A 25,764-nucleotide genomic window follows, 5' to 3' on the forward strand; every position below is an offset into this window, starting at 1 on the left:
CCCTGGCATTCCCCCTGTACTGAGGCATATAAAGTTTGCAAGACCAAGGGGCCTCTCTTTCCAACGATGGCCGACTAGGCCATCTTCTAATACCTATACAGCTAGAGACAAGAGCTCCAGGGAGCACTGGTTAGTTCATATTGCTCTTCCAGTGGGGAAAAAAAAACCCAGCATTTTCATCAAATGGTGCTGGCACAACTGGCGGTTATCATGGAGACATTCTTAACCAAGAGAATGACTGCAGAGGAACATCCAATAAACCGAGACACTTAAGCTTATTTATTTAGCTGTGTGAATTAACTCTTTGATTTCTTCCAAATACCTGCTTAGATATTTCAATGCCTTATAACTCTAGATTTCATACCTTTTCCCCAACTCTGTAATTCTATAAACTACTTCCAGGATACCCACCCACATATCCTGAGCCATATTTTTCTCCAAATGCCAGCTGTTTGGCATCTACATCTGTGCTGCTAGCAAAGGCTCTCTCTGCCTCATACTGAGAGAAACAAAGTTCACTCAATACCATAAGGTGTACTACCAACATTCAGAATCACGAAATAAGAACAATTGCTTTTTCCAAGCATGGGTTCTGAATCACTATATTTTATTTTATTTTATTTTATTTTATTTTATTTTATTTTATTTATTCTTTTCTCATATAATTCATCCTAACCACAGCCTCCCCTGCAATTGTGTCCTTTGTATATTTCATTACTGTTCTGCCTGAAATCAATGCAGCAGCAGTTCCTTTTAGAAGTGGGTAAACATCTCTTCTGCAAACAAGAACCATCTTTAAGTCTGTGCTTCCTAAGACCTCAGGTGGAGGAGCACTGTCACACCCTGCACTATATGACTTCTGTGATTCAGGCAGATATTCCATTACCTGGCAGTGCATTTCCTCTTAATATCCCAGAATAAAGAATATGCATCATGGCTGGATGGAAGTTCAGTTTCTCTTTATTCTTTTTCTAAAAAACAAACAAACAAAAACAAACAAACAAACAAAAAACCCAGAAAACAAAATCACCCCCAATACCTGCTTCTGCTTCTAGCACTGTACCTGATCAATATTTTGGGAATATTGATGACAGGGTTTTGTGTGTGTGTGTGTGTGTTTGGTTTTTTGTTTTGTTTTGTTGTTTTTGTTTTTTTTTTCTCATTTAATTTAGAGTTTTGAAGTTTTAATGTAAATATTTCAAAAATCTGATTCAGATAGAATCTGCAATGATAACTCACCACAAGATGGTTTTCCATGACTAGAATCCTATACTCTTATAAAAGCTTGGATATTGCTATAGTTCTTCATGGAGTGTGGTTGGACCTACATCACCTGTAACAGGGCTGTACTAATAGAGAGGTATGTGCCTCCAGGCCCAACCACTTGAGTTTGATTGCTGGGACCCATACGGTAGAAGCAAAGAACTGACTCCCACAAATTGTCCTCTTAACTTCTACACTCACACCTTGGCATGTGCTTCTCCCCACCCAACTAACTATGTAAACGCAGTAAAAATAATAAATACAAAAGCAATTCTACAATATATCTCATACAACTTATGTGACTTAGCAAGATTATGAAAAGATGATGGAGAATGAGCAGAAGGTAGGCATCCAATGGTGGCTACCGATCCCATTCTCCTAGGGATGTCAGGAATATTTTACTGCAGTTCCTATTTTTTATACTTATTTCATAATTGATTGTATAATCTTGAAACACAGGAACCGTCTTGTACAAGTTTACATAATAGATAATAGTAAAGTTTGGTTACACTCTCAAGAGTTAAAACAAAAATGTCTTGCTCTTCTCTGTTATATCTAATGTAGCAGAGATTTATCAAATCCCTTTAGCAATAAGGAAGCAGATGTTCTTTGATTGAGCTTCAGACTTTTGATCCTTAACAGTAGCAAAACATAGTTCATTAGACATGTTGTCAATGATGGTAAGGAGATGCCTGAGATTACTGTGCTGAGCGAGCGTCTATGTGTATGTGTGGAGTATGCTTTCTATTTGCTTTAGCCTTTGGAGGTTCAAATCTGGAGAACATTTGTTGTGTTTCACTCTTCATCTGGGGTAGCTCTTTCTAGAGGTCGGTGGTCTTCAACCTTCCTGATGCTGCATGGTGACCCCCAACCATAAAATGATTTCGTTGCTACTTTATAACTGTAATTTTGCTAGTGTTATGAATCACAATATAAATATCTGATATTCAGATGATTTTAGGCCACCTCAGTAAAGGGGTTCTTTGAGCCCCCAAAGAGACTGTGACCTACAGGTAGAAAATCACTGCTGTAGTTAATCTGCAAAGAACTCATTCAACACAATCATCCCAGTGTGGGAAATAATGACAGGTGCTCTAACTCTGTTGCCTGCACTATCATGATTAATAACCTTTCAATAACTTTTATTAGTGAATATTAATTTCACACAGTGAGGGGTTTCTTATGGCTTATCTATTCATACATATTCTACATTTGATCACATTCACCACACTTAGACCATTTTATCTTTCACAGTTAATAAAACCCTTTGATTTTAATTCTCTTCTCAACATTCTAGATTCTATCTTTGGGAGAAATTCATATGTGTCTTTGTGGGACTGTCTGAGTTTCTTTAATGTGTACTGTATTTGGAAAAAGGCCCAAGGTGTAACCCAAGTTTTATGTGATACTCTACTCCCAGCTGGCCAGCTCATTACCTAACTTTGCATGACAGAAACCAGACACTCTTGTAGAATGCTGCTATAGAAGTCACGTGAGTCATAAGACATCTACTGGGTAAAGGCCCTTGATCTTGCACTATGGTATATGCAGTAGCTAATGAGAACTATTCATAATGATGTCATTTGTCAGCTCTTAACCTCATGTGCTAAAATAATGGCTCTTTCCCTGAAGGGACTCGGTCACAACAGCAGCATTTTTGAATAAACTCTTCCGTATTGGCAGCAGCATTGACAGCTCTGACAAGCTGAAGTGTTTAGCTGAAGTTGACACAGTGCTCCTGAATTTTTACAGGACAAGAGCTGCTGGCTGCTTCAGAAAGTTTAAATATTTCATTTTCCTTGCCATGCTTTTACTTTCTCCATATATATACCTAGTTGTCTTTTGAAGTTTCTTTTTCTTTTTTTCCCTCTATTTTGCTGGCAACTTTATTAGAGTCTATCAAGGGTTTGCTAAAAGAGCAGTAACTTTGTGCATGAAGTTTCAGGTCCAACATTGGGGATAAATACTTAGTTTAATGTTAGTGCAATGGCAATTGAATTAAGCTAAATCTTTTATTTTCTGCACATATTAAAATAACAAGCACACATTGCCAAATGTTTCATCATGATTATATCTACCCATTTGAAATGGTACTCAATCTTTCTCTGTCTTATAGTGTTCAGCTACAATAACAGGGTTGTTAAATTCATACAAAATATATTTTTTAAACTTTTATTATTATTATTATTATTATTATTATTATTATTATTCTTTTTAATTAGATATTTTCTTCACTTACATTTCCAATGCTATCCCAAAAGTCACCTATACCCTCCCCCCCACCCCCTACCCACCCAATCGCACATCTTGGCCCTGGTGTTCCCCTTTACTGAGGCATATAAAGTTTGTAAGACCAATGGGCCTCTCTTTCCAATGATGGCCGACTAGGCCATCTTCTGATACCTATGCAGCTAGAAACACAAGCTCTGGGGATACTAGTTAGTTCATATTGTTGTTCCACCTATAGGGTTGCAGACCCCTTTAGCTCCTTGGGTACTTTCTCTAGCTCCACCACTGGGGGCCCTGTGATCCATCCAATAGCTGACTGTGATCATCCACTTCTGTGTTTGCTAGGCCCCGGCAAAGCCTCACAAGAGACAGCTATATCTGGGTCCTTTCAGCAAAATCTTGCTAGTGTATGCAATGGTGTCAGCGTTTCGAGGCTGATTATGGGATGGATCCCTGGATATGGCAGTCTCTACATGGTCCATCCTTTCATCTCAGCTCCAAACTGTGTCTCTGTAACTAATCACCTAATCATTTTGAAATTTCTAATTGCCAGCAATGACACTTTAAATGTTGAATACACAGTCAGCTCTATTGAATTGAAATGGTAAAGGGACAGGGATGGGAAGAGTCTGTAAATGCACTGACAGTATTTTCTGTGACCAATGAATGCTAGCATTTGTCTTAAGAGGATACAGTGTTGCCATATTCTCTTGGAAATTTGGCATTTGTAGGAGAAGATGGAAGAGGGATGAACATGTTAAAGAACTTGTAGAAAAGAAAGAACAAACAATGTCTACAGGAAGAGTTTTGAAAAACTGTCTGTCGAAGTTATTAATTCTAAATAGAAAGCTAATAAATAAAATCCAATGTATGAGTTTGACCTAACTTTATATCTCCCTGCCTGAGATTTCAGACTTTTAATGATCTGATCAACCCTTCTACTTTACTCTCTATTAATTACATGTGATGGTTTCTTGTTCTGAACCCTAGGGAGTACCACTGGGAACACCCAATGAGGTCTGCTAAATAAATTTCTAATTAATTCTCAGGATATTTGTTCACTTTTCCCCATTTCCATTGAATGATAATTGAAGGGAAGCAAAGAAAAAAAGGCACTGAGGAGACTGGATGCCACTCTGCCACCACAATCTGTCCAGGGAGAGTAGCATCATTCTAGAGAGAATATGATTAATTCTAAAAGGCAAAGAATGTAGGTCAAATTTGACATTATCCAAAGAAAAGAAAGATGAAGGGGGAAACTCTATGCTGAGTAGGGTCACAGGCAGCCCAGTGATGTTAGCACATGGGTATTATTTCCCCATGTTTATGGAAAAAAATCTATAGTAAATAGAAGACCCTGACCCCATGGCTTACTGAGGGGGGCACTTGGTATCTTTTGTTTCTCTTCTTTCTAACAAACTTGTAAATGTGTGAGGAAAATACCCCTCCACTTCTGAAAAAGGAAAGTGTAAATGGCTTTACACACTAGCAACGAACTAAGGATGAACTAAAGAGGTTCAAATAATGGAAAACCTTGAATTTAAGACAAATAGAGGCTGTCATGAAAAAAGGCTTATGCTTCCAGTCAAGAAAGAGATGTATCAAACAGTTGGAAAAGCTCCAAGTACCACAATTACTGGAAGCAAGAAGAAAGAAAAGGACTCTTGAGTCACAAGACTCAACCTAGTAATGATAGCCATGGGTGGGATATTTCCTATTTTGTAGAGTCCCTGTCCAGCCAGTTACGGATGAATTTGCATTTGTGTTAGGAAATTCCAGGACCAGCCCATTACAGGGAGATCCACTTCCCACTGGGTGAGGCAGGCAATCCTATAAAAAAGAGTCTCAGTGCTTGACTGCAGTATTCCTGGTACTCAAGCATTGGTCTGCTCCGGAGAACCTGGTGAGTCTGATTTCTTGAGTTCTTGAGAGGGTCTGCTCTTTTTGGTACTGTCATGAGCACAGTAAGTTCGGTCGGTCCAAATTGATCAAGGGATGAGTATGACTTAGAAGATGCAACTTTAGGAATGGAGGATATCATGTGTGGTGCAAGCATGCTTTTGCTTTTGTTCGAGCTAAAATTTGATATCCAGGCAACAGCAAAATAATTGAGAAAGTTGTGATTTGAGATGAAAACAAAACAATATATGTGCTTTCCTTTTATCATATCTTGATGGATATGGATAATCCCTTTCAAACGCTTATGCCACAAGCTAGTGAGAATCCCACCTATTCTTTCAACAGCTGTTTGTGTTGTCCAGCCATTCCACCTGGAATATCCTAGCATTTGATGGGTACTGTCTATAAGAATGTCAAGGTTATGAGGATATTCTGTTCACATAAATAGTATTTTCCAGTGGTGTGAAACAGAAATAGATTCTTAGGGAAAGTGGCATGAGATTTTCAAAAAAGGTTTGCTAAAGCTGATGAAATAAATGTGTAAGTAAAAGAGGCAATCCAGGACCTCCTAAAATAGTATGGGAAATTTGCATGCCCACATAGGTACACAGGGTTCTACAGTTCGATAAGCCTAGTTTCTCCATTGTGATCACCTCTTTTGAAAACTGTCATGTAATGCCTTTCAGATTCTGAGACTCCAGAACAATGTCTTACCACCAGCAGCAGTGCAAGCAGCCGTGCCAGCCTCCTCCTGTGTGCCCACCCCCGAAGTGCCCTGAGCCTTGTCCTCCTCCAAAGTGCCCTGAGCCTTGTCCTCCCCCAGTATGCTGTGAGCCTTGTCCTCCTCCAAAGTGCCCTGAGCCTTGTCCTCCCCCAGTATGCTGTGAGCCTTGTCCTCCCCCAGTGTGCTGTGAGCCATGCCCCCCTCAGCCATGGCAGCCAAAATGCCCTCCTGTGCAATTTCCACCATGCCAGCAGAAGTGTCCACCCAAGAATAAATGAGGGTTTCCCAGTCATCAGGACTGGGAAGTAAGAGAAATCTGTCTCACTGGCTCACCAACTCCATAGCAACACTTCCATCCTCCTTTGAACGCCTGTCCTGGATGCAGAAGAATCTTCTCCACCCTTCATCCTCCATGTGCTTATGATGGCTCCTCACAGAGAAGGCATTTCTCTCAGGCTGATCTCCTGCTGCTTTCCTGGGGATGCTGAGAATGATCTTTTCTCTTGTTTCAGTACACCAGTGGAAGCACAACAGGTATCTACTGTGTGCTTTCAGAGGAGCCTTCTCAGCCTGCCTGTTACCTGATCAGGGCAATGGTCACTGCTGTTTCATTTCCTGAAAAAAAAAAGAACCCCTTTGGTGATGGTCTAATAAATACATTCTTTCTTGCAAAACTGCCTAATACTGTATTATTATTTAGGGTTTTTTCTATCCTTTGGTAGAGAGATTTTAAATTTTAATTCAATGTTTCTTAAATGTAGTCACATCAAAGACTAATTCAACCTTATTCCTTTTTTATTGGTTATTTGATTTATTTACACTTCAAATGTTTCCCCCTGCCTGGTTTCCCCTTGCAACCCCCTGCCCCATCACTCCCTCCCCCCAATTCAATCTTATTTCAAAATTATGTTTTTGACCATATAAAGATTTAATTGTTTTGAAGACCAAATTACTTAACTTCTTAAAATATTATCTTTTTAAATATAAGCTAAAACACTATCATCTGTCAGCCACCTACTTATCTACAATCAATTACTAACTTTCATCTTTAGTATACATTTGAATTGTCACCTAAGGTATAGGTACTGTCAGACCCCAATGCATGCTATAGAGTTCAGTAATTGTCCATGCACTAGCAGAAGCAGCTTTCCATCATTATCAGCAATACCCCTGTGTCACTTTCTCATAACTACTCAGCAAATGCTATTTTAAAACTACATTATTCTTCCCCAATGACTTTATTAATTTACTACACTTCTTATGTGATACTAAAGAAAAGGGACTTTGTGGTACTTATGAAATTCTTTGAGGTGATAACAATCCTTAAAAACAGGTTTGATTGAAGAAATGGGGAAAAAAAGCGTTTTTGAGAGGCCATAATGCCTCTTCCGTAGGTATTCTTGCTACTCTGACATCTCACAAAATTCTGTACACTATGACTTCCCTCATTCTTGGCTTCTGGAAGCCAGTCTTCACAAAATAGCTTGTTTAAAGGCAGCTGAAGACATAGTAGAGTTAAGTAGTTACTGTGAATGCCCAAAGAAACACCTTGATCAAAGTTCTGAAGCCAAGGAATGACTGACTTTACATTACAAAGGAATCTCCAACTGAGCTTCAGGCACTGATGAGATTCAGGCAGAACTTTAGGCAAAAACCTTATCTTTAAAAAGACTTGAACAGGTGTCCCCTTGGGAAGGATAAGCCACAGAGAGACATGAAACACACAAGGCAGAAGCAATGGAAGATGGCCATCTTGGGTCACACTGCCCGAGAAAGCATATAAAGCCTGTTCTCACATGCTTTTCCTGTTACCATTAAACATATACGACAATCACTAGCAGATTTCTGCAGATCTACAAAGATGTAGTGATGCTATATAGACAATTAGATGACTTCTTAATTCTTAATGATGATTCTATAAGAATTCCTAAGATCAGTATTTATTCAGCTCTTTTAGAGTGGGACTGCTATTAGGTCCTTTCTGATAGTTAAAACTGCAATGAAAATTATTCCTGTCTCCCATGTGTCACCAGTTAGCTGCATCTTAGAGAGTAAGCAGACATCTACTACTCAGATCCCAAGAGGCTATAAAACTATCATAGGTGCGAGGACAGAAGGTAAAATATTGACTGGGCTTATCTATAAAAAAAAATTCACTAATAACTTAGTTAAACTTTTTAACTCTCCATGAACATGTGGAACTGTGACAGGTTATAAATGTTTAGCCAGATAATTATTTTTAATGAATATGAATGTAAACATTAATTGTTTTAAACTTCTTTTTCGATGTATGATTTGAATTTATGTGTAAATTTGTAATGAACCTTTTACTATATGGTCATGTATTCTGAAAGATGTATAAGTGCTGATGACAAAGAAAAGAGACAGAACTGAGCTGAAGAGAACTTTTTGACACAACTGAACTCAAGAAGAACTTAAAAGTAAAGGCACAGCATTGGGAGAAAAGGCATTGAGAGTAAGGGCATTATTGTGACATCACAGCAGGAGGAGAGAGCAAGATTAGGAGAATGCAGCAGAAGGAGTGGGCAGGCTTTTCCTTACCATGGGATAGAACAGGTCTTTTCTTAATAGCAAAGCAGGCTAAATCTTACTAATGAGAACAAAGCCTTCTTCTTACCGACTTAGGTTTATCAATGAAAGGGTAGAAGTTTTTCCTTTCTCTATATAATAAAGAAGGAACTCATTTTTCATCCAGAATGAGGGAGTTCTTTCTGCACTGGTTATTCAGTATAGATTGAGAGCTAGAACATCTGGAGACCCCCAGTCTTTAAAGCCACACCAGAGTCCTACTCTGCATCTCATTTTTACCTACTCCATGCCAGGAGGCTCCAGGCATCTAAATTAGTGCCTTGGAACAGGCATTTTTTTTCTTGGACTTTGAAGAAGGTTAAGTTGACAAAGATATGGCTCTCAACTGGATCTCACCTGAGTCTTGCAAACCTCTTGGCCAGGGAGTGTGCAGTTACAAAGACTGAAGAAATTGAAGTTGATATTGCCAACTGCCATCAGCAAAGGCTGCTATTGGGTACCATCAGTGCCCAGGTTACACCAGAAGCCATCAGCTTTGACTTTAAGTGTTTGCTGCCATCAGAAGTGGATAATAGTAGGTGACATCCACACTTAGTTACTTTTGTTGGGTTCCATCAGTACCCGGGTTTGCCAGGACCCATCATCTCTGGATTTAATTGCCTGTTGTCAACAGCAGAGGCAGATAGTAGGTCCCATCAGAGCCTGCTTGGTTTACATGTTTAGTAAAGTGGTGTGTAGGTTCGTTTCCAATATTCAGGATTTCACCTGTCTTGGATACTTGACTAGGTTTCAAGTTCAAGGTATTGTTTCCCTCTTGGTGAGAGGATCTTGTGTCCAATTCAATACTTTCTGATTATTGTAAAAGATGCAGGTACTACTGTGTCCTTAGCAGAAGAAAGAGAAGCCAAAGAGAAGAGCACCTGGGTACAGTTGAAGTGCCAGCCTGCACCACCTATAGAACCACACTTTGTGAGGACCAACAGAAAAGAGCCTGAGCTGTTGGAGCCCATTCCATATGAATTCATGGCCTAATAAACAAAAAAGAAATAAAGGACCCTGACTCCAAAATTAAAAAGAAATAAAGGACCCTGACTCCAAAGTGTTTTCCTTAAATAAAAAAAAAAGTGCTTGTCAGACATTGTTTTTCCTTTGGAAAATCTTGGTTCATGTTTGTAGCTACTCTTTTGTTTGGGTTGTTTGATTTATTTATTGTTTTTTAGTATTTATTTATTTTGGGTTTTTTCTTTTTTTGAGACAGAATTTGTGTATTTTCTGTCTAGTCCTGGCTGTTCTTGAACTTGTTCTGTAGAAGAGGCTGGCCTTAAACTCAGGGATCCACCTGTCTCTGCTCAAGTGATGGCATTAAAGGTGTGTGCTATACTGATTATTGCAGAAACTTGATGTGCCAGAGTGGAAGGAGATACAAGTGACCTCTATCCTCTCAGAGGAAAGTGTTAAAGGGAACAAATTTTCAGGGGTGAACTACCAGGAGGGGAGGCAGCAATATGGATATAAAGGGAATAAATACATTAATTAATAGAAAGATTACAGATGAACTGCTCTCAGAAAAGCAAACAAACCAAAACAATAACAAAAACAAAAACAAAAAAACAAAGCTTCCTATACACATAATTAAAAAATAAATTTAAAAAATCTTTAAAAATATTTCTTAAGTAAACTAGCCTGTTGTTATAACTCATTCCCAAGCTATACTCCATTATGTCTTTCAGAAGTTTATTAAATTTTACATAATGAGTTGTTCATTTTACAAATTAAAGTTGCTCAATTAAAAAAAGTGTATGCTTCCACTTCTTTGCTTTGATTTTAATTTTAAATTTTGAATTATGCTTTTAATTGAAAAAAAAAACCTTATATAACTTTAGCCTGATCTTCATTCCTTCCAGTCTCTTCTGACAAGGTTCCCCTGAACACTTCCCATGTGTCCCCCACACTCAAGCTGCTAGCCTCCTTTTCTTACTGTTATTTTGTGTTGCTCACATGTGCATAAAAATATATAAATACAAATTCCTGAGTCTACTAGTTTTAAGGCTGACCATGTTCATCCAAAGAAGGGATCAATGCTCTTTTGCTAGAGTCATTACTTTCCCATACTTCTTTGTCTAAAGGTAGAACCCTGTGTGATTTTTGTTTCTTTAATATGTCTTTGATACTGCTGTTGTTCAGGGCTTGTGTATGCATCCATTTCCACGAGAGACAGTTTTAGACCCCCTCTCCAATATTCTGGTTCTTGCCAAAAATGTTTTCTGAGTTACAGATGCAGAAGTTGGGGTGTGTATATATCCACTGGACCTGAGCTTTCCACAATCTGTTTTCCTTAGAAAAATTACCCCATAAGCCACAGGTACTGGCTAAGTTTTAGAATCAGCTATGTATCCATTTCTCCTGAGTGGGAACTTCATCAAATTAGACTGTTATTGATTGTCCTCAACATATGAATTCCACTTAGGATATATTTATGCATGTATTTCCATGCTTGTGATTTTTGTGTTCCTAGGTGGTCCAGGTATATGGGACTTGGCAGAATATATAATATTTTCTAGAACCATGGAATGTAGACTTCAAGGAAGAGATGTTCAGTGGCACACCAGCTGGATCATGTGAGTCCTATGTCCTCATTGTATGATAAATTAAATTTAATAAATTTTATCTAAATACAAAATAATGTGAATTGTTGGGGCTTTAGCAAACCGCTTTAATATTATTTGTCCCTTGTCTTTTCTTCTCTTTCTGTATTGTCCTCCCTACTACTTCTCTCACTGGAGTCACCTCCACTTTATTTCATTAATTACGTGTCTCTATATGTGTCTGTGTGTGGGTTTAAGCAATGCTTGAGGTCTCAGAAGAGGGTATCAGATGCTCTGGGGATGGAGGTGCAGGCAGATGTGATTTGGTTGATGTGCATGTTGGGTGGTTATCTTCAGTCCCTTAAGAGAAGTTAAGTGTTTTTAACCACTGGAACATTTGTCCAAACATATCTCTCTCTCTCTCTCTCTCTCTCTCTCTCTCTCTCTCTCTCTCTCTCTCTCTCTCTCTCTCTCTCTCTTTTTCTCTCTCTCTTTCTGTATATGTGTGCGTCTATTTTTTTATCTCTGAGTTCTTTGGTAATTTTTGATATTAATTCCATATTGGATGTTGTAGGCATCCATACCTATAAATATGTTATAGCTGCCTTTGCTTTAAATCCTGTGTTCTGATAGTTTCAATACTAAGAACTTTTAGTTTTATATATTGTTTGATTTTATAATCATTTAAAAGGAAATTGTTCATGAGTTTTTGCAACTTCTATTTGTGTCTGTCATTGTGATAAGGGTCTCTTATAGTATCAAATTATTTTTAATTGGAGATTTCTTTTACATTTTAATATATTTCAATATAGTATATATAAAGTGGGGTACAATGATTCAGATTAACATTTCATACCTGGAACTTTTATCATCTTTTATGGTGAAAACAAAATTATATTGGGTAGATATTTTAAAATATAGAATACTTCATTGAACTCATGCTTGAATTGACTGAAGCTTAGTTCAGAAACCTTTCCACATCCTTCTCTCACCCATAATGTTCCCATGGAAACCAACATCATTGTATAAACCTTTGTGAGATCAACTTCCTACAGATGAAATATAATTGAAATCAAGTACTATTTGATTTCCTCTTACTAGCTAAATTCAATAATATACCATTGTTGTCTACAGTTATTACATATTAGTTTCTTTCACATGCCATACAATATTAAGAGATGCATTCTATTCTATTCTATTCTATTCTATTCTATTCTATTCTATTCTATTCTATTCTATTCTATTCTATTCTATTCTATTAATTAATTAATTAATTAATTAATTTGTAGGTGAAAGAATTTATTTGGGGCTTATGCGTCCAGAGTGTTTGAATTCATGATTGCAGAGCAGAGGTTGCCGGTGACAGACCACTGAAGCAATAGCTTAAAATTCACATCTCAAACCATGACAGAAGGCATAGATAATAATAGATAATAATTTATATTACAATTTAGCTTTTTTTGTTTTTAATTATTTATTTTTTAATAGTCCAGATTTTATCCCCCCCACCCTGGTCTATCCTCTAACTGTTCCACATCCCATATATCCTCCCTACCCCCTTTCTCCATGATAATATGCATCCCTACCCCCTACCTCCCAACCCTGTGACCTCTAAACTCCCTGGGGCCTCCAGTCTCTTGAGGGTTAAGTACATCATTTCTCATTGAACACAGACATGGCAATCCTCTGCTGTGTATGTGTTGGGGGCCATATCAGCTGGTTATGCTGCCTGTTTTGTGGCCCAGTGTTTGATAGATCTCAGGGTCCAGTGTAATTGAGACTACTGGTCTTCCTACAGGGTTTCCCTTCTCCTCAGCTTCTTTCTGTCTTTCCCTAATTCAACCATAGGGGTACCTATTTATATGTTTTTTTAACAAAGTCATCTGTTGATGGAGTTTGACAAGGAGAGTATTTAGGAAAGAAACTAGAAACCAGAAGCAACTTGTAGAAAATTGCTGTGTATAATTTCTATCCATTTAAAAATACACTAGAAAATAAAATTGCTATAATGCTGAAATATATTTAATTACTAATTGAATATTTTGATGGTATTAAATAAAATTTGATATTTTCAATAATGTCTTTAAAAACCATATAATTATCTGATATTGATTAAAAAATTTGTGTCATCCAAAATGGCCTTTAATAGTATAGAATACATCAATCAAAACTTATAAAAACAATAAGGTTTTAATTCATGCTGTCAGTTTTAAGATGAAAATGATTTTTAGTAAAGTCTTTGAAATTAGAAAATGATATATGTAGCTACTTGGAGACTAAAATGTAAGACTGATGGTCTTTCTGTGTATGTGTCTCTGTGTCTGACTATCTGTCTTTCTGTCTCTGCCCCTGCCCTCCCTCACTCTCTCAACCCCTGTGGGTCTTTGTGAGCACAGATGTGTGTGTGTGTGTGTGTGTGTGTGTGTCCATGCACGTGCATGTGCCAATTACATGTGAGGGATTCAGTGTACTGGATCTTTTGGAAGCTCAAGCAAGGAAAAATGAATGTTATTGTGTTACATAGGTGATCTCAACAGCTCTTCACAGCAGTGAACTGTGAATGACTGTGTGTCTTCATACTAACCACTTAAGAATATTGTTAGGGAGGGTGCAATATTAGTTCCTCTATTGTCATGATGAACAGTCTTCAAAGGTGAGTCTGAATATATACTCCAAATATGTCATTTGACATGCAGTCATGAAGAGTGTCAAGATAACAACCAAGGCTATTAGCCCCCTCTATGAAGGGCGTATACTATTTCCCATAATTCACAAAAAGCATAGTACATAATAGGCAGAAGATATGACCTGACCTTCACACATGGTTGTTAAAGAAGAATTCAAAATCACAGCTAAAATCCCTTTAATATTTTATTTCATCCTGTAGACAAATTATATTCCTACAAAACAGGAATATAAATGGGCCAGCACATCAATGAATATGAATAACCTGAAGCAGAACAAATAGAATGCATGAGTTAGGACACAACAGAATTATAACAAAACAAAACAACAAAAAAAGAAATATTGACTTCGACAACAACAACAAAAGAACTTAGGAAACCAGTGAGATCTTACTGACACTGAAATGGGGGAACACCCACTGAGTCACTACACTCAGTAGTGATGAAGTCCAGAAAGAGGGCATTTCCCATCTTTAGGGTCCCAGTCCAGCTCGTCATGCACTGGTTTGCATTTTGGTTGGGAAATTCTCAGTCAGTTCTGCTCACACTGGCCTGGCCAGCCAATCCTATAAAGGGATCCTTGGCTGCACAACTGCAGACTCCTGGTACTGAAATCCTGGTCTAGTTTGGTGAACCCGGTGAGTGCCCTTTCTTGATTTGGTCTGTCTTTATGTTTATTCCGAGTGCTGTAGTGAGTTTTTGGGAGTAAGTGTCATGTGTTCAGTTTTGATTATGAGATGAAAGGCACATTCCTAGTAGTCATAAGTTTAGCAATGGATACAATAGACCCCTGTGGTAAGCAGCTTTTCCTTTTATTTGATAGGTGGTTTAAAAGAGTTTATTTCTCTTTTATATGCATATTTTGGTGTTGTTTGAAAGGCCTTATACCTTAGCAGGTATTAGAGCCTGAGATTCCTCAACTGTCTTTTACTGTCCAACTTCAGACAATCTGTTGGGATGATACAAGCAATGAAGAGGACAGAAACTGGTTTTGTGATTTTTCAGGTCACTAGTACTTGTGGCTTCCTGTCTTGAAGGTGATTCTTTGTGAATTCATCATTTTTGTTTTCACTGAAACAAACTAATTCTCCTGAATAAAAAAAAATCATGAAACAAAAGATTTATCAAGTCTACTTTAGGAGATTGCTGACAGGTAATGGAAAAGCCAGGAAGTCCTAAAACAAGAGTTATGGAATAATGATTCTGCCCTGGGGAAGGGGGGTTGATGTTCCAAGTTTCAATCAATCTTGTCTGGATTAATTAACCCCTAACACTGTCATGAAGTTTTTTCAGATCCTGAGGCTCCAGCACAATGTCTTACCACTAGCAGCAATGCAAGTAGCCCTGCCAACCTCCTCCTGTGTGCCCACCCACAAAGTGCCCAGAGTCTTGTCCTCCCCCAAAGTGCCCTGAGCCTTGTCCTCCTCCAAAGTGCCTAGAGCCTTGTCCTGAGCCATGTCCTCCTCCCTCATGCCAGCAGAAATGCCCTCCTGTGCAACCTCCTCCACCATGCCAGCAGAAGTGCCCACCCAAGAGCAAGTGAGGGCTTCAGAAGAATTCAGGAGAAGAGAATCCATCTCAAGTACTTCCATAGCAACACCTCCATCTTCCCTTCAAAGCTTGTCATGCATGCAGAGGAATCTTCTACATGTTTCACCCTCCTTGTGGCTGCGATGATCCCTTACAGGGAAGGCATTTCACTGAAGTTGTCCTGCTTTTGTTGTCAAGGGGCTGTTGAGAATGATCTGTCCTCAGTGGTTCCGTGTCCCAGATGCTTAGAGGGTAGAGCAACTTCTGTCTATTCTGTGCACTCAGAGGATGTTTTTCAAAACTGTCAGTTATCTTGTTTGTATTGTCACTGAGGTTTCATTTCCTGAATAAAGCACAATCTGATTAATGGTATTCATATGTCCCTTTTTCTAAAACACTCTATTTTCTTCCTGATATGCTTATGTTCCTTTATTTTTATTCATTGATCCCAAGGTTACTCTCCTGCAATCAAGGTATGACTGATATTGGATCATATCAAATATTACACAGTGTTTGTTGACTTGCTTATGAGACACATTTTTTTTCATTCTGGACAACTAAATGTCTTCTTTAGTACATGCTAACTTTAAAAGAATATCTTATACTCTAATATGCATGTGCCACTTGGGACATATGTCTACATTCTCCTAACTCCCCCATATATTTTGCTCTACATTGACCCCTTCCTCTGACCTAATAGTTACATATCTACATCATTTATCATAGTTATGTCTTCTATTTCTTTAATTTAAACAACTATGCCAGCCTTAAAATTTACAATGTTCTTATGTTTCTTAACATGTCAAAATGCAGTTCATTCACAATTTTAAAATCAACATATCATTGTTCCTCATTACTGACTATTACTCTAATACATATACATGCCACATTTTCTTAAACCGTTCATTCACTGGTAAGCAGTAAGGTTGATTATTTACCTTGAATATTAGGAGTAGTACTAAAATATAGATGGGTATGAAGGCAAGTCTATTGCATGCTCTATTGGACTTTGTGTATATGAACCTAAGTGGTGATGGGGTTCATATAATATGAATATATAATAGTTTTGCTTTAGTGTTATTTGTTTGGAAGAAACCATGCTGATATCCATATGTTTTGGGTTAATCTACTTTCTCACAATCTGACAATTTGTGTTCCTTTTTGCCCACTTTTCTGTCAGGTCCTGCTATTATGTGGATGGTACTCATTCTTCCACAGGTATAATGATTCTGGTGTCTTATTGGTTTTTGCTTCTCTAACTCTCCTATCAGCTTCCTTTCACAGTCCATAAAGTTTAGGAAGCATCTTCTCATCGTGCCTCACTGCTGCAGGTACTTTAAGAGTTCATCTGATTGCACAGGCAGACAAATTGGTGGTTCCCATATTAATTTAGAATTTTCAATACTGAAGATATGCAGCATTTATATTTATGTACTGAAAACACAGGTCACTTAAAGTATTTCAAGTGACAACTAAGTCCTTTTATAGACCAAAATGAAAATGCAAATGGAACTAATGGTTGTCATCTTGTAGTAAATGAAGTTTAAAGGACATTTTCTCTGCAACCATCAGGATTATCTGTTCAACTACAAGTTACTTGAGGAGAGGTGTGAGTCGCTATGATTTTTAGGAGTCTTTGTTCATTCATTCCCTCAAAGCACAGTCAGATTCTTCAAGATGGCTTTCCAAAAGGTAATATTGAGTGAAAGTTTTCATGGGAATGACTAAAACAATGAAGTTCTGTTTGTTTCTCCAATGGTTCTTTAGTGACATTCCAGTATATCTTTCTGAAATAGTATGTGGTGAGTGCCAGGAGTCTTGTCAACACAAGGAAATCATAATATCAACATAAGAAGAAGTGATCCACTTGTCTATACCCCTGCTTGAGACAAACATATGGTGTTGAATTGAAAATCTGATCTTTATCAAGGTATACACTTACCCAAAGTGCAGCTTTTTAGTGTAACCTACTAGTGGAAGTTTGTTTTCTGTTCCCCCAGGAATGGTCTGGTCAGTCACATCTTTAGGAGCAGTGCAAGCACACCTCTAGTTTCCAATATTGGTTTACTGTACTGTATTTTTATTTGATGTTTTATATTTATATTTACTCCACTATCACAGCATTTAAATTCATGTGGATGTTGAAATCGTTATCCTTCTAAGCACAGCAGGACTGGTAAATATATAAACTTGCAGAGACTCTGGCAGTATGCACAGGACCTGGACAGGTCTGGGTCTAATGGGGTCCCCCTGTCTCCATGAGGATGTTCCCAACCACTCCCCACCCCACAAGACCTATTAATGGGTATACAAACTGTTTAAGTCCAGGACCCATGGCCAGATGTAGATGTCCTACACAAATAGAAGTCAAAAGAATTTTGGGATTTTTTTCTTTTGTTAAACCATAGGCCTTTTGCTTATATATTATGTTTACAAATTGGTATTTGTTTTATATTTTTAATGAGATATATGTATTTACCCAACATGTGTGTCTCTGTATTTGTATGTGTTTCCTGTAGTTTTTCTTTAGGTCTTTGTTTTTCTGGTCATTTCTTTAGTGCTATTCAGTTGTTTGTTTGTTTTTTTACCTCATTTTGTTACCTTTTTGTTTACTTTGTAGATGCCTGTGGTGGAAAGGTATAGAACATCTGGGATGAGTTGAGGATTCAGAACCATAATCAGATTATATTGCATGGAAACTATTTTCAAAAATTAAAATAAAAGTAACCAAGCTACCTCACCCAAATCAAATAAAGTATTATTAAATGTAGCAATTTTCGGGTGAAGTGGTTTTAGCCAAGGAATCTAGGGCCTATGTAGAACCTCCTGTTTCTGTACTTATTTCTTGTAAATGTTATTGTGTAATCTTGATACTTAATGCAGTATTTTCTTAATGGAATAGAATATACTGTAGTAAAATATAAAGTTAAATGAAAACTCAAAAATATTTAAATTTGATGCTCAGGTTTGTTATTTGACTCATAAAAAACCTTAGAAAACCAGAACAAGACAGAGAACTGGGAAAAGGAAGGTGCTCACGAATCAATGGAGGTAACCTTTGCTATGACTCATGACTTTGGGGATATGGAACCTGAAGAGGCCACCTCCTGTACCAGGCAGGAAACCCAGTGGAGTGATGGAGACACCAACTTACCCACAAATCCAAAATTTATCCTGTCTGCAAAAATTTCATGCACAAGGGATGGAGTAGAGACTAAGGGCATGGCCATCCAATAACTGGCCAAACTTGAGACCTATCCCACTGGCAGGCACCAATCTCTGACATTATTAATGATGCTCTATGAGTCTTGCAGACAGGAGTCTAGTATTGCTGTCCTCTAAGAGGCTCCACCCAGCAGCAGACCCAGACAGATGTAGATACCCACAGCCAAACAGTGGGTGGAGCCTGGGGACTCTTATAGAAGAGTTTTGATTATTATGTGGCAGGAGTATCATCTTTTCTGGTCCAATCTATTTGGTGTTGTGCAAACTTCTTACATGTTTATAGTCATCTCTTTCTTTAGGTTAGTGAAGTTTTCTTCTATGATTTTGTCGAAGATACTTTCTGGTCTTTTGAACTGGGAATCTTCATCCTCTTCTATTACTATTATTCTTAGGTTTGGTCTCTTCATAGTGTCCCAAATTTCCTGTATGCTTTGAGTTAGAAACATTTTATATTTGTCATTTTCTTTAACTGATATATTAATTTCTGCTATGGTATCTTCTAAGCTTGTATTATGTTGGTGATGCTTGCATTTTTTCCCTAGGTTTTCCATCTCCAGGGTTGCTTCCACTTGTCTACTCTTTAGTGCTTCTATTTCCATTTTTAGATCTTGGACCATTTTATTAATGTTCTTTAACTGTTGGTTGTATTTTACTGTATTTCTTTAAGGGACTTACTAGTTTCTTCCTTATGGGCTTTTACCTGTTTCATTATGTTTCCTGTGTCTCTTTAAGGGATTTATTTATATCCTCTTAAAGGCCTCGATCATCTTCCCAAAATGAGGTTTACAGTCAGAGTCTTAATCTTCGGGTGTGTTAGTATATCCATGGCTTGCTGCAATAGTAGAGCTGGGTTCTGGTGGTGCCATATTACACTAGCATTTGTTGACTATGTTTTTGTACTTGCCTTTCTCCATCTGGTTGTCTTTGCTATTGGTTGATCTGGCAGTCCCTGGGAGTAGTAAGCCTGGTTGTCCCAGATAGCTGCAGGCTTCTCAAAATGCAAGCAGAGCTGTAAGCTGTAGTGTAGGGTACAGATTCTCTATTGCAGGTGGAGGTGTGGTCCAGAAGGAAGATGGAGCTCTAATAGTATAGAACAGAGCTCACCGCTGTTGGCCTTTCTGGGGTCACAGCATATGGGAACGTTGAAGCATGGGTGTCTCACCTGGATGTACTGGACTGGGGAAAGCCTCCAGGGAGGTAGGTGAAGATCTGGGGTATGGAGCAGTATGCTGTTTCAAGATTGGAGGCAGGGGTCCATGTACCCTTTTCAAAAGACATTCAGTTTTGTAATCCCTTTCCATATCCCCTGATCTATGCTGCCCTCACATCTCTTATACTAGTGTAAGTCTTCCTTTTTTAATACTGTCCTTAATCCCTTCAAACTTTTCTATGTGGGCTATACTCAATAGAACTTCAGATGTAACTAACATTTTGTTATATGGCACCATAATCACAATACTGTGATTACTTGGTAATTTTGAAATTTGGCATAACAGGAACTAGATATTTGTCTAAGGAAGATTCTATAGGTGTGATATGCAAATATAGACCTGGCTCTGTGGTATGTGTACTAGCTTTTTTGAGCAATCCATGGTCATAAATTACTCAGCACCTGGCCCCAGATGCAGAACAGATGACTCTTTCCCTTTAGGGACAAGGACAATGGCATTCTCAGCTAAATTCTTCCTTACTCAGAAGCATTTACAGTCATAGGAACCTCACATGCTTCACTGATCTTGATTCAATGTCTGGGTGCTTCTCAGAACAGAGCTGGAACTAATTGAAGGGTTTGTTTCACCTTCCTCATTTTAATCTTTCTTCTCCAACTATAAATTAATGTTCCAGAAAGTTTTCATAATTGCTTTGTCAAGACAAGGAAGCAATAGCAACAGCAAAATGCAAGGCACTTACCTGAGGAGAGTAAGAATATTTGCTGAGGGACCTGGGAGACACTCTGAAAGCAGAGTCACACATGGGGTTGGCAACACTGTTCTCCTTGATAAGATGACAGTACCTTCAGTGCAGAGCACACAGGTGGAGTCTGTGATTCTGTTAATGAAAGAAAGGATCGCAGAAAATGGCACACTCAAACTAGTTAAGCAGATGGCTTACTAACACCCCTACCTGTTACAGAAGGCAGACACATGATTTTTCTTCTAGCTTTTTCCTTCTTGTAGCATACTGAGAGACTGTAAAACAAATGCAATAATATAAGTAAATACTTCAGTGTGCTTCAAAGTGACAAAAACCTAAAGTAGATACCCTCCAAAACCCACCTATACCCTTCCCCCTCCCCCTGCTCACCAACCCACCCACTCCTGCTTCCTGGCCCTAGAATTCCCCTATACTGGGGCATAGAACCTTCACAGGACCAAGGACCTCTCCTCCCATTGATGACCAACCAGACCATCCTCTGCTACATACACAGCAAGAGCCATGAGTCCTACCATGTGTTTCCTTTGGTTGGTGAGTTAGTCCCAGGGAGCTCTGGGGACACTGGTTAGTTCATATTGTTGTTCCTCCTAGGGAGTTGCAAACCCCTTCAGCTCCCTGGATACTCTCTCTAGCTCCTTCATTGGGAATCCTGTGCTCTGTCCAATGGATGGCTGTGAGCATCCACTTCTGTGTTTGTCAGGCACTGGCAGAGCTTCTCAGGAGACAGCTATATCAGGCTCCTATCAGCAAGCTCTTGTCATCCACAATAGTGTCTGGGTTTGGTAGTTGTATATGGGATGGATCCCCAGGTGGGGTAGTCTCTGGATAGTCATTTCTTCAGTCTCTGCTTCACACTTTGTCTCTGTAACTCCTTCCATGGGTGTCTTGTTCCCCCTTCTAAGAAGGATTGAAGTATCCACACTTTGGTCTTCCTTTTTCTTATGTTCCATGTGGTTTGCAAATTGTATCTTGGGTATTCTGAGCTTCTGGGCTAATATCCACTTAACAGTGAGTGCATATCATGTACATTCTTTTGTGACTGGGTTACCTAACTCAGGATGATATCCTCCAGATCCATCCATTTGTCATAAATTCATTGTTTTTAATAGTTGCCTAGTATTCCATTGTGTAAATTACCATATTCTCTGTCTTCATTCCTCTGTTGAGGAACATCTGGGTACTTTCCAGCTTCTGGCTATTATAAATAAGGCTTCTCTGAACATAGTGGAGCATGTGTCCTTATTACATGTTGGAGCATCTCCTGGATATATGCTGATATGTGATATTGCTGGATCCTCCGGTAGTACTATGTTTAATTTTCTGAGGGACCAACAAACTCATAGTTTTAAATCCAGGGAAGATGAAGAAGAGAAAATAATGTGGTAGTCAAAGAGGAAATAATTTTATAAAAAACAGTTAGAAGAGTCTTCATTTTTTATAGCTGGTAATAGTTACTGAAAATGGATGAAAAGGAAGAGTCTCTGACTCAGAACTATTCTGCAGTGAAGATGTCTAAGAACAGTGATGATATCCCTTCTTTGTAGACTACAGGCTTAGCCATTTATATATAATTGGCATTCTGTTTAGGAAATTCATGGACCTGCTTATCCAAAGCAGTCTTATAAAAGGGTCCTTGGATGCATATATTCAACAAGCATATGAAAACTCAGCCTGAATCTGTCCCAGCTCATGTTTATGCACTCATGTTGGTGAAAATTCCTGTGTGTAGCTTCTAAAATTACTAGGAGAAACAGTCTCACAGTGAACTTCCTAATATATTGAAGATGTACCCATCTTATGTCCAATTCAAACAAGACTTGCTGGTTACTGTAAAAGTATGCTTTTCACTACTGCACTCTTGGGTTTATTGGGCCATACTCTTGTTTTGGTTTAATAGAGTCTTTTCTGATTAGGATTGTTGGTTGTTTTCTTCCTTTGGAGGCTTGCATGGTATCTTCAACAGCAATAAACATACTAGAGCAGATGGGAGAAAGACAATGAGGTTTCTACTCTACACAAAGAACTATAAGAGACAAAAAGCACAGAGAGTGGTAGAAATACTCTTACCTGGGGAAGAGCACAACAGTTGGCTCTCCAATAACAAATGTTCAGTATATTATACATACTGTATAGGATATATTTAGGACTATAAATGTATATACATACACATGCATTCATGTAACAAAAATTAATGAAAAACAGGCCATGGATTTGAAAAGGAGCAAGAAGGGACAGATAGGAGGGACTAGATAGAAGAAAGGAAAGGGATAAATGATGACATTACATTGCAAACTCAAAAATAATATGTAAACAAACTACAAATAAACCCAGGAACAGTTCACTCTACGTAAAAATCTTTCCAGGCAATGACTGCACATGTCATTAAAAAAATACTGTATTCCAATATGAAAGGTTGAGATTTTTAGCTTGTTCCAATTTCCTGTCCTCCTGTGTTGATGAAATATGATTTCTTGGCCTCCTAGGCTAGTCTACTCACCATCCTTCTACCATGTATTGCCCACCAGTCTGGACCACATCCCTTCTAAAACTGAAAGAAAAAAATGACCATGTCCTCTTCAACGTTTGCTTTGGGTTATTGTATTTTTACCACAAAAACAGAATAGAAAGAAGTAATAGAATGTATATTTAGAAGTTGTCTTAATACTGTGCCAATTCATCTAGAAAGATATTTAAGAACATAAGTTCCCTTCAGTTCTATGTCTTTTCCCACCATCAGCTTTTGAGTGTGTTTACAGTATGGTGTATATATGATGGAAAGGGTTGCAGGCTAATCATAAACTGATTGGATTAGTATCACAACGGTCATGGTACTTTTGCCCAAGTGGGTACATCTTGACTGGTAGGGTGGTGGTAAAGTTTCCGGGGTACAATGCTAGGTAAAATCATTGATGCCTTTTCTCACTCAGCCTACATAGCATCTTCTAGCTCTATGAAAGCTCATTGACAGGGAGGAGGCTTCTAACACAATTCTATCCTGATTCCATTTCACAAGTTCACTTCTATCTGTGTACATCAGTGTGTTAAGTGTCTTTTAAAAATATCAAAGTAAACACCTGAAACATTGTTTTAAGATCTTTAATCTTTTACAATCTAGTCAATATCTTCCTCCCGTTCTACCCTCCAACAGTTCCTCATCCCATTCATCCTCTTCCATCTCCAAGAGGTGCCCCCCAAACCCTGCACAACCTGCCAGGTCTCCCCATTTCCCGGGACCTCAAGTCTCTCAAGGGTTAGGTGAGTCTTTTCTCACTGAGGCCAGACCAGGCAGTCCTCTGCTGTGTATGTGTCAGGGGCCTTGGACCAACTAGTGTATGCTGCTTGGTTGATGCTTCAGTGTCTGAGAGATCTTAGGGGCCCAAAATGGTTGAGAGTGCTGCTCTTCCTATAGGATCGCTCTCCTCCTTAGCTTCCTACAGGTTTTCCCTAATTCAACCACAGGGATTTCTGACTTTCGTCAATTGGTTGTGTGTAACTATCTGCTTCTGACTCAGCTGCTTATTGGGCCTTATTGGGAGGGCAGCCATGCTAGGCTCCTGTCTAAGTACATCATAGCATCAGTAACAGTGTTAGGCCTTGGAGCCTCCCCTTGAGATGGGTCCCAATTTGGGCCAGTCACTGAACCTCCTTTCCAATCTCTTCTCCGTTTTGGTCCCTGCAGTTCTTTTAAACAGAGAAGATTCCGAGTCAGCTTTTGCCTGTGAGATGGAAACCCCATCCCTCCACTTGATGCCCTGTCATTCTAGTGGAGGTGGAGTCTACAAGTTCCCGCTGTCCACTGTTGAACATTTCACCTAAGGTTCCTCCCTTCAAGTCTTGAGATTCTCTTAACACCCAGGTTTCTGGTATATTTTATTGGGTTTACCTACCTCTCACCTTCTGAGGTTTTATATTTCCATTTTCTTCTGCTGGCTCTCGGGGCTTCACTTCTGGTACCCCTCCCCAAACCTGATATGTTCCCCTTTTCCCCTGCCCCTCCTGCTCCCCTCTCCCACCCGGTTTCCTCTGTCCCTGCACTCTGGTTTCTTCTCCCTCCCTAGTGGGCTTGAAGCATGCTCACTTGGGCCCTATAGCTTGTTAATCTTTTTGAGTTCTGTGGATTGTATCCTGGGTATTTGGTGCTTTCTTTTTGGCTAATATCCCTTTAGTAGAGAGTACACATCATGCATGTTCTTTTGGGTCTGAGATACCTCACTAAGGACCATATTTTTGTGCCCATTCATTTGCTTACCACACTCATGATGTCCTTGTTCTTAATAGCTGAATAGTATTCTGTTGTGCAAATGAACTACATTTTCTGTATCCATTCTTTCATTGTGGGACATTTGGGTTGTTTCTAGCTCCTGGATATCACAAATAATGCCACTATTTAAATAGTGTAATATGTGCCCTTGTGGCATGGTGGGACGTCTTTTGGATATATGCCAGACTGATTTCCAGAGTGGTTGTACCAGTTCCACCAGCAATGGAGGAGTGTTCCTCTTTCTTTGAATGTTCTGTCACCTGAGTTTTTTATCTTAGCCATTGTGATTGGTGTAAGGTGTTATCTCAGTGTTGTTTTGATTTGCATTTCCCTGAGGACTAAGGACTTTGAACATTTCTTTAAGTGCTTCCTGGCCATTCAAGACTCCTCTGTTGTGAATTCTCTGTTTAGTTCTATACCCAGTTTTTTGAATGGGATGCTTGGTTTCTTGGAGGGTAGCATCTTGAGTTCTTTATGCATTTTGAATATTAGCCCTCTTTCAGATGTGGGGTTAGTGAAGTTTTTTCCCAATCTGTAGAATGCCAATTTGTCCTATTGACTATTTCCTTTGCCTTACAGAAGCTTTTAAGTTTCATAAGGTCCCATTTATCAATTCTTGATCTTAGAGCCTGAGCCATTAGGTTCTGTTTAGGAAATCCCACCCCCAAGCTCCATGCCCATGAGTTCAAGGCTCTTTCCCACTTTCTCTTCTATTAAATTCAGTATATCTGATTTTATGTTGAGGTCCTTGATTCACTTGGACTTGAGCTTTGTCCAAGGTGACAAATATGGATCTATTTTCATTTTTCTACATACCAACTGCCAGTTAGACCAGCACCATTTATTGAAGATGCTTTATTTTGTTCATTGTACATTCTT

The 25,764-nt window shown here is 38.7% G+C and overlaps 1 protein-coding gene and 1 pseudogene across 1 annotated transcript; both read left to right on the plus strand.

Moving 5' to 3' along the window:
* The first annotated feature begins 5,352 nt into the window (after positions 1–5,352).
* Positions 5,353–6,733, plus strand: Sprr2b (small proline-rich protein 2B). Its single transcript, NM_011469.3, has 2 exons — positions 5,353–5,395; positions 6,078–6,733. The coding sequence occupies exon 2, from the start codon at positions 6,097–6,099 to the stop codon at positions 6,391–6,393; it is 297 nt and encodes a 98-aa protein (NP_035599.2). The 5' UTR covers positions 5,353–5,395; positions 6,078–6,096; the 3' UTR covers positions 6,394–6,733.
* Sprr2c-ps (small proline-rich protein 2C, pseudogene) lies at positions 15,247–15,477 on the plus strand (annotated as a pseudogene).

The sequence above is a fragment of the Mus musculus genome, chromosome 3 (assembly GCF_000001635.26).
Source record: "Mus musculus strain C57BL/6J chromosome 3, GRCm38.p6 C57BL/6J".
NCBI classification, from domain to species: Eukaryota; Metazoa; Chordata; class Mammalia; order Rodentia; family Muridae; genus Mus; species Mus musculus.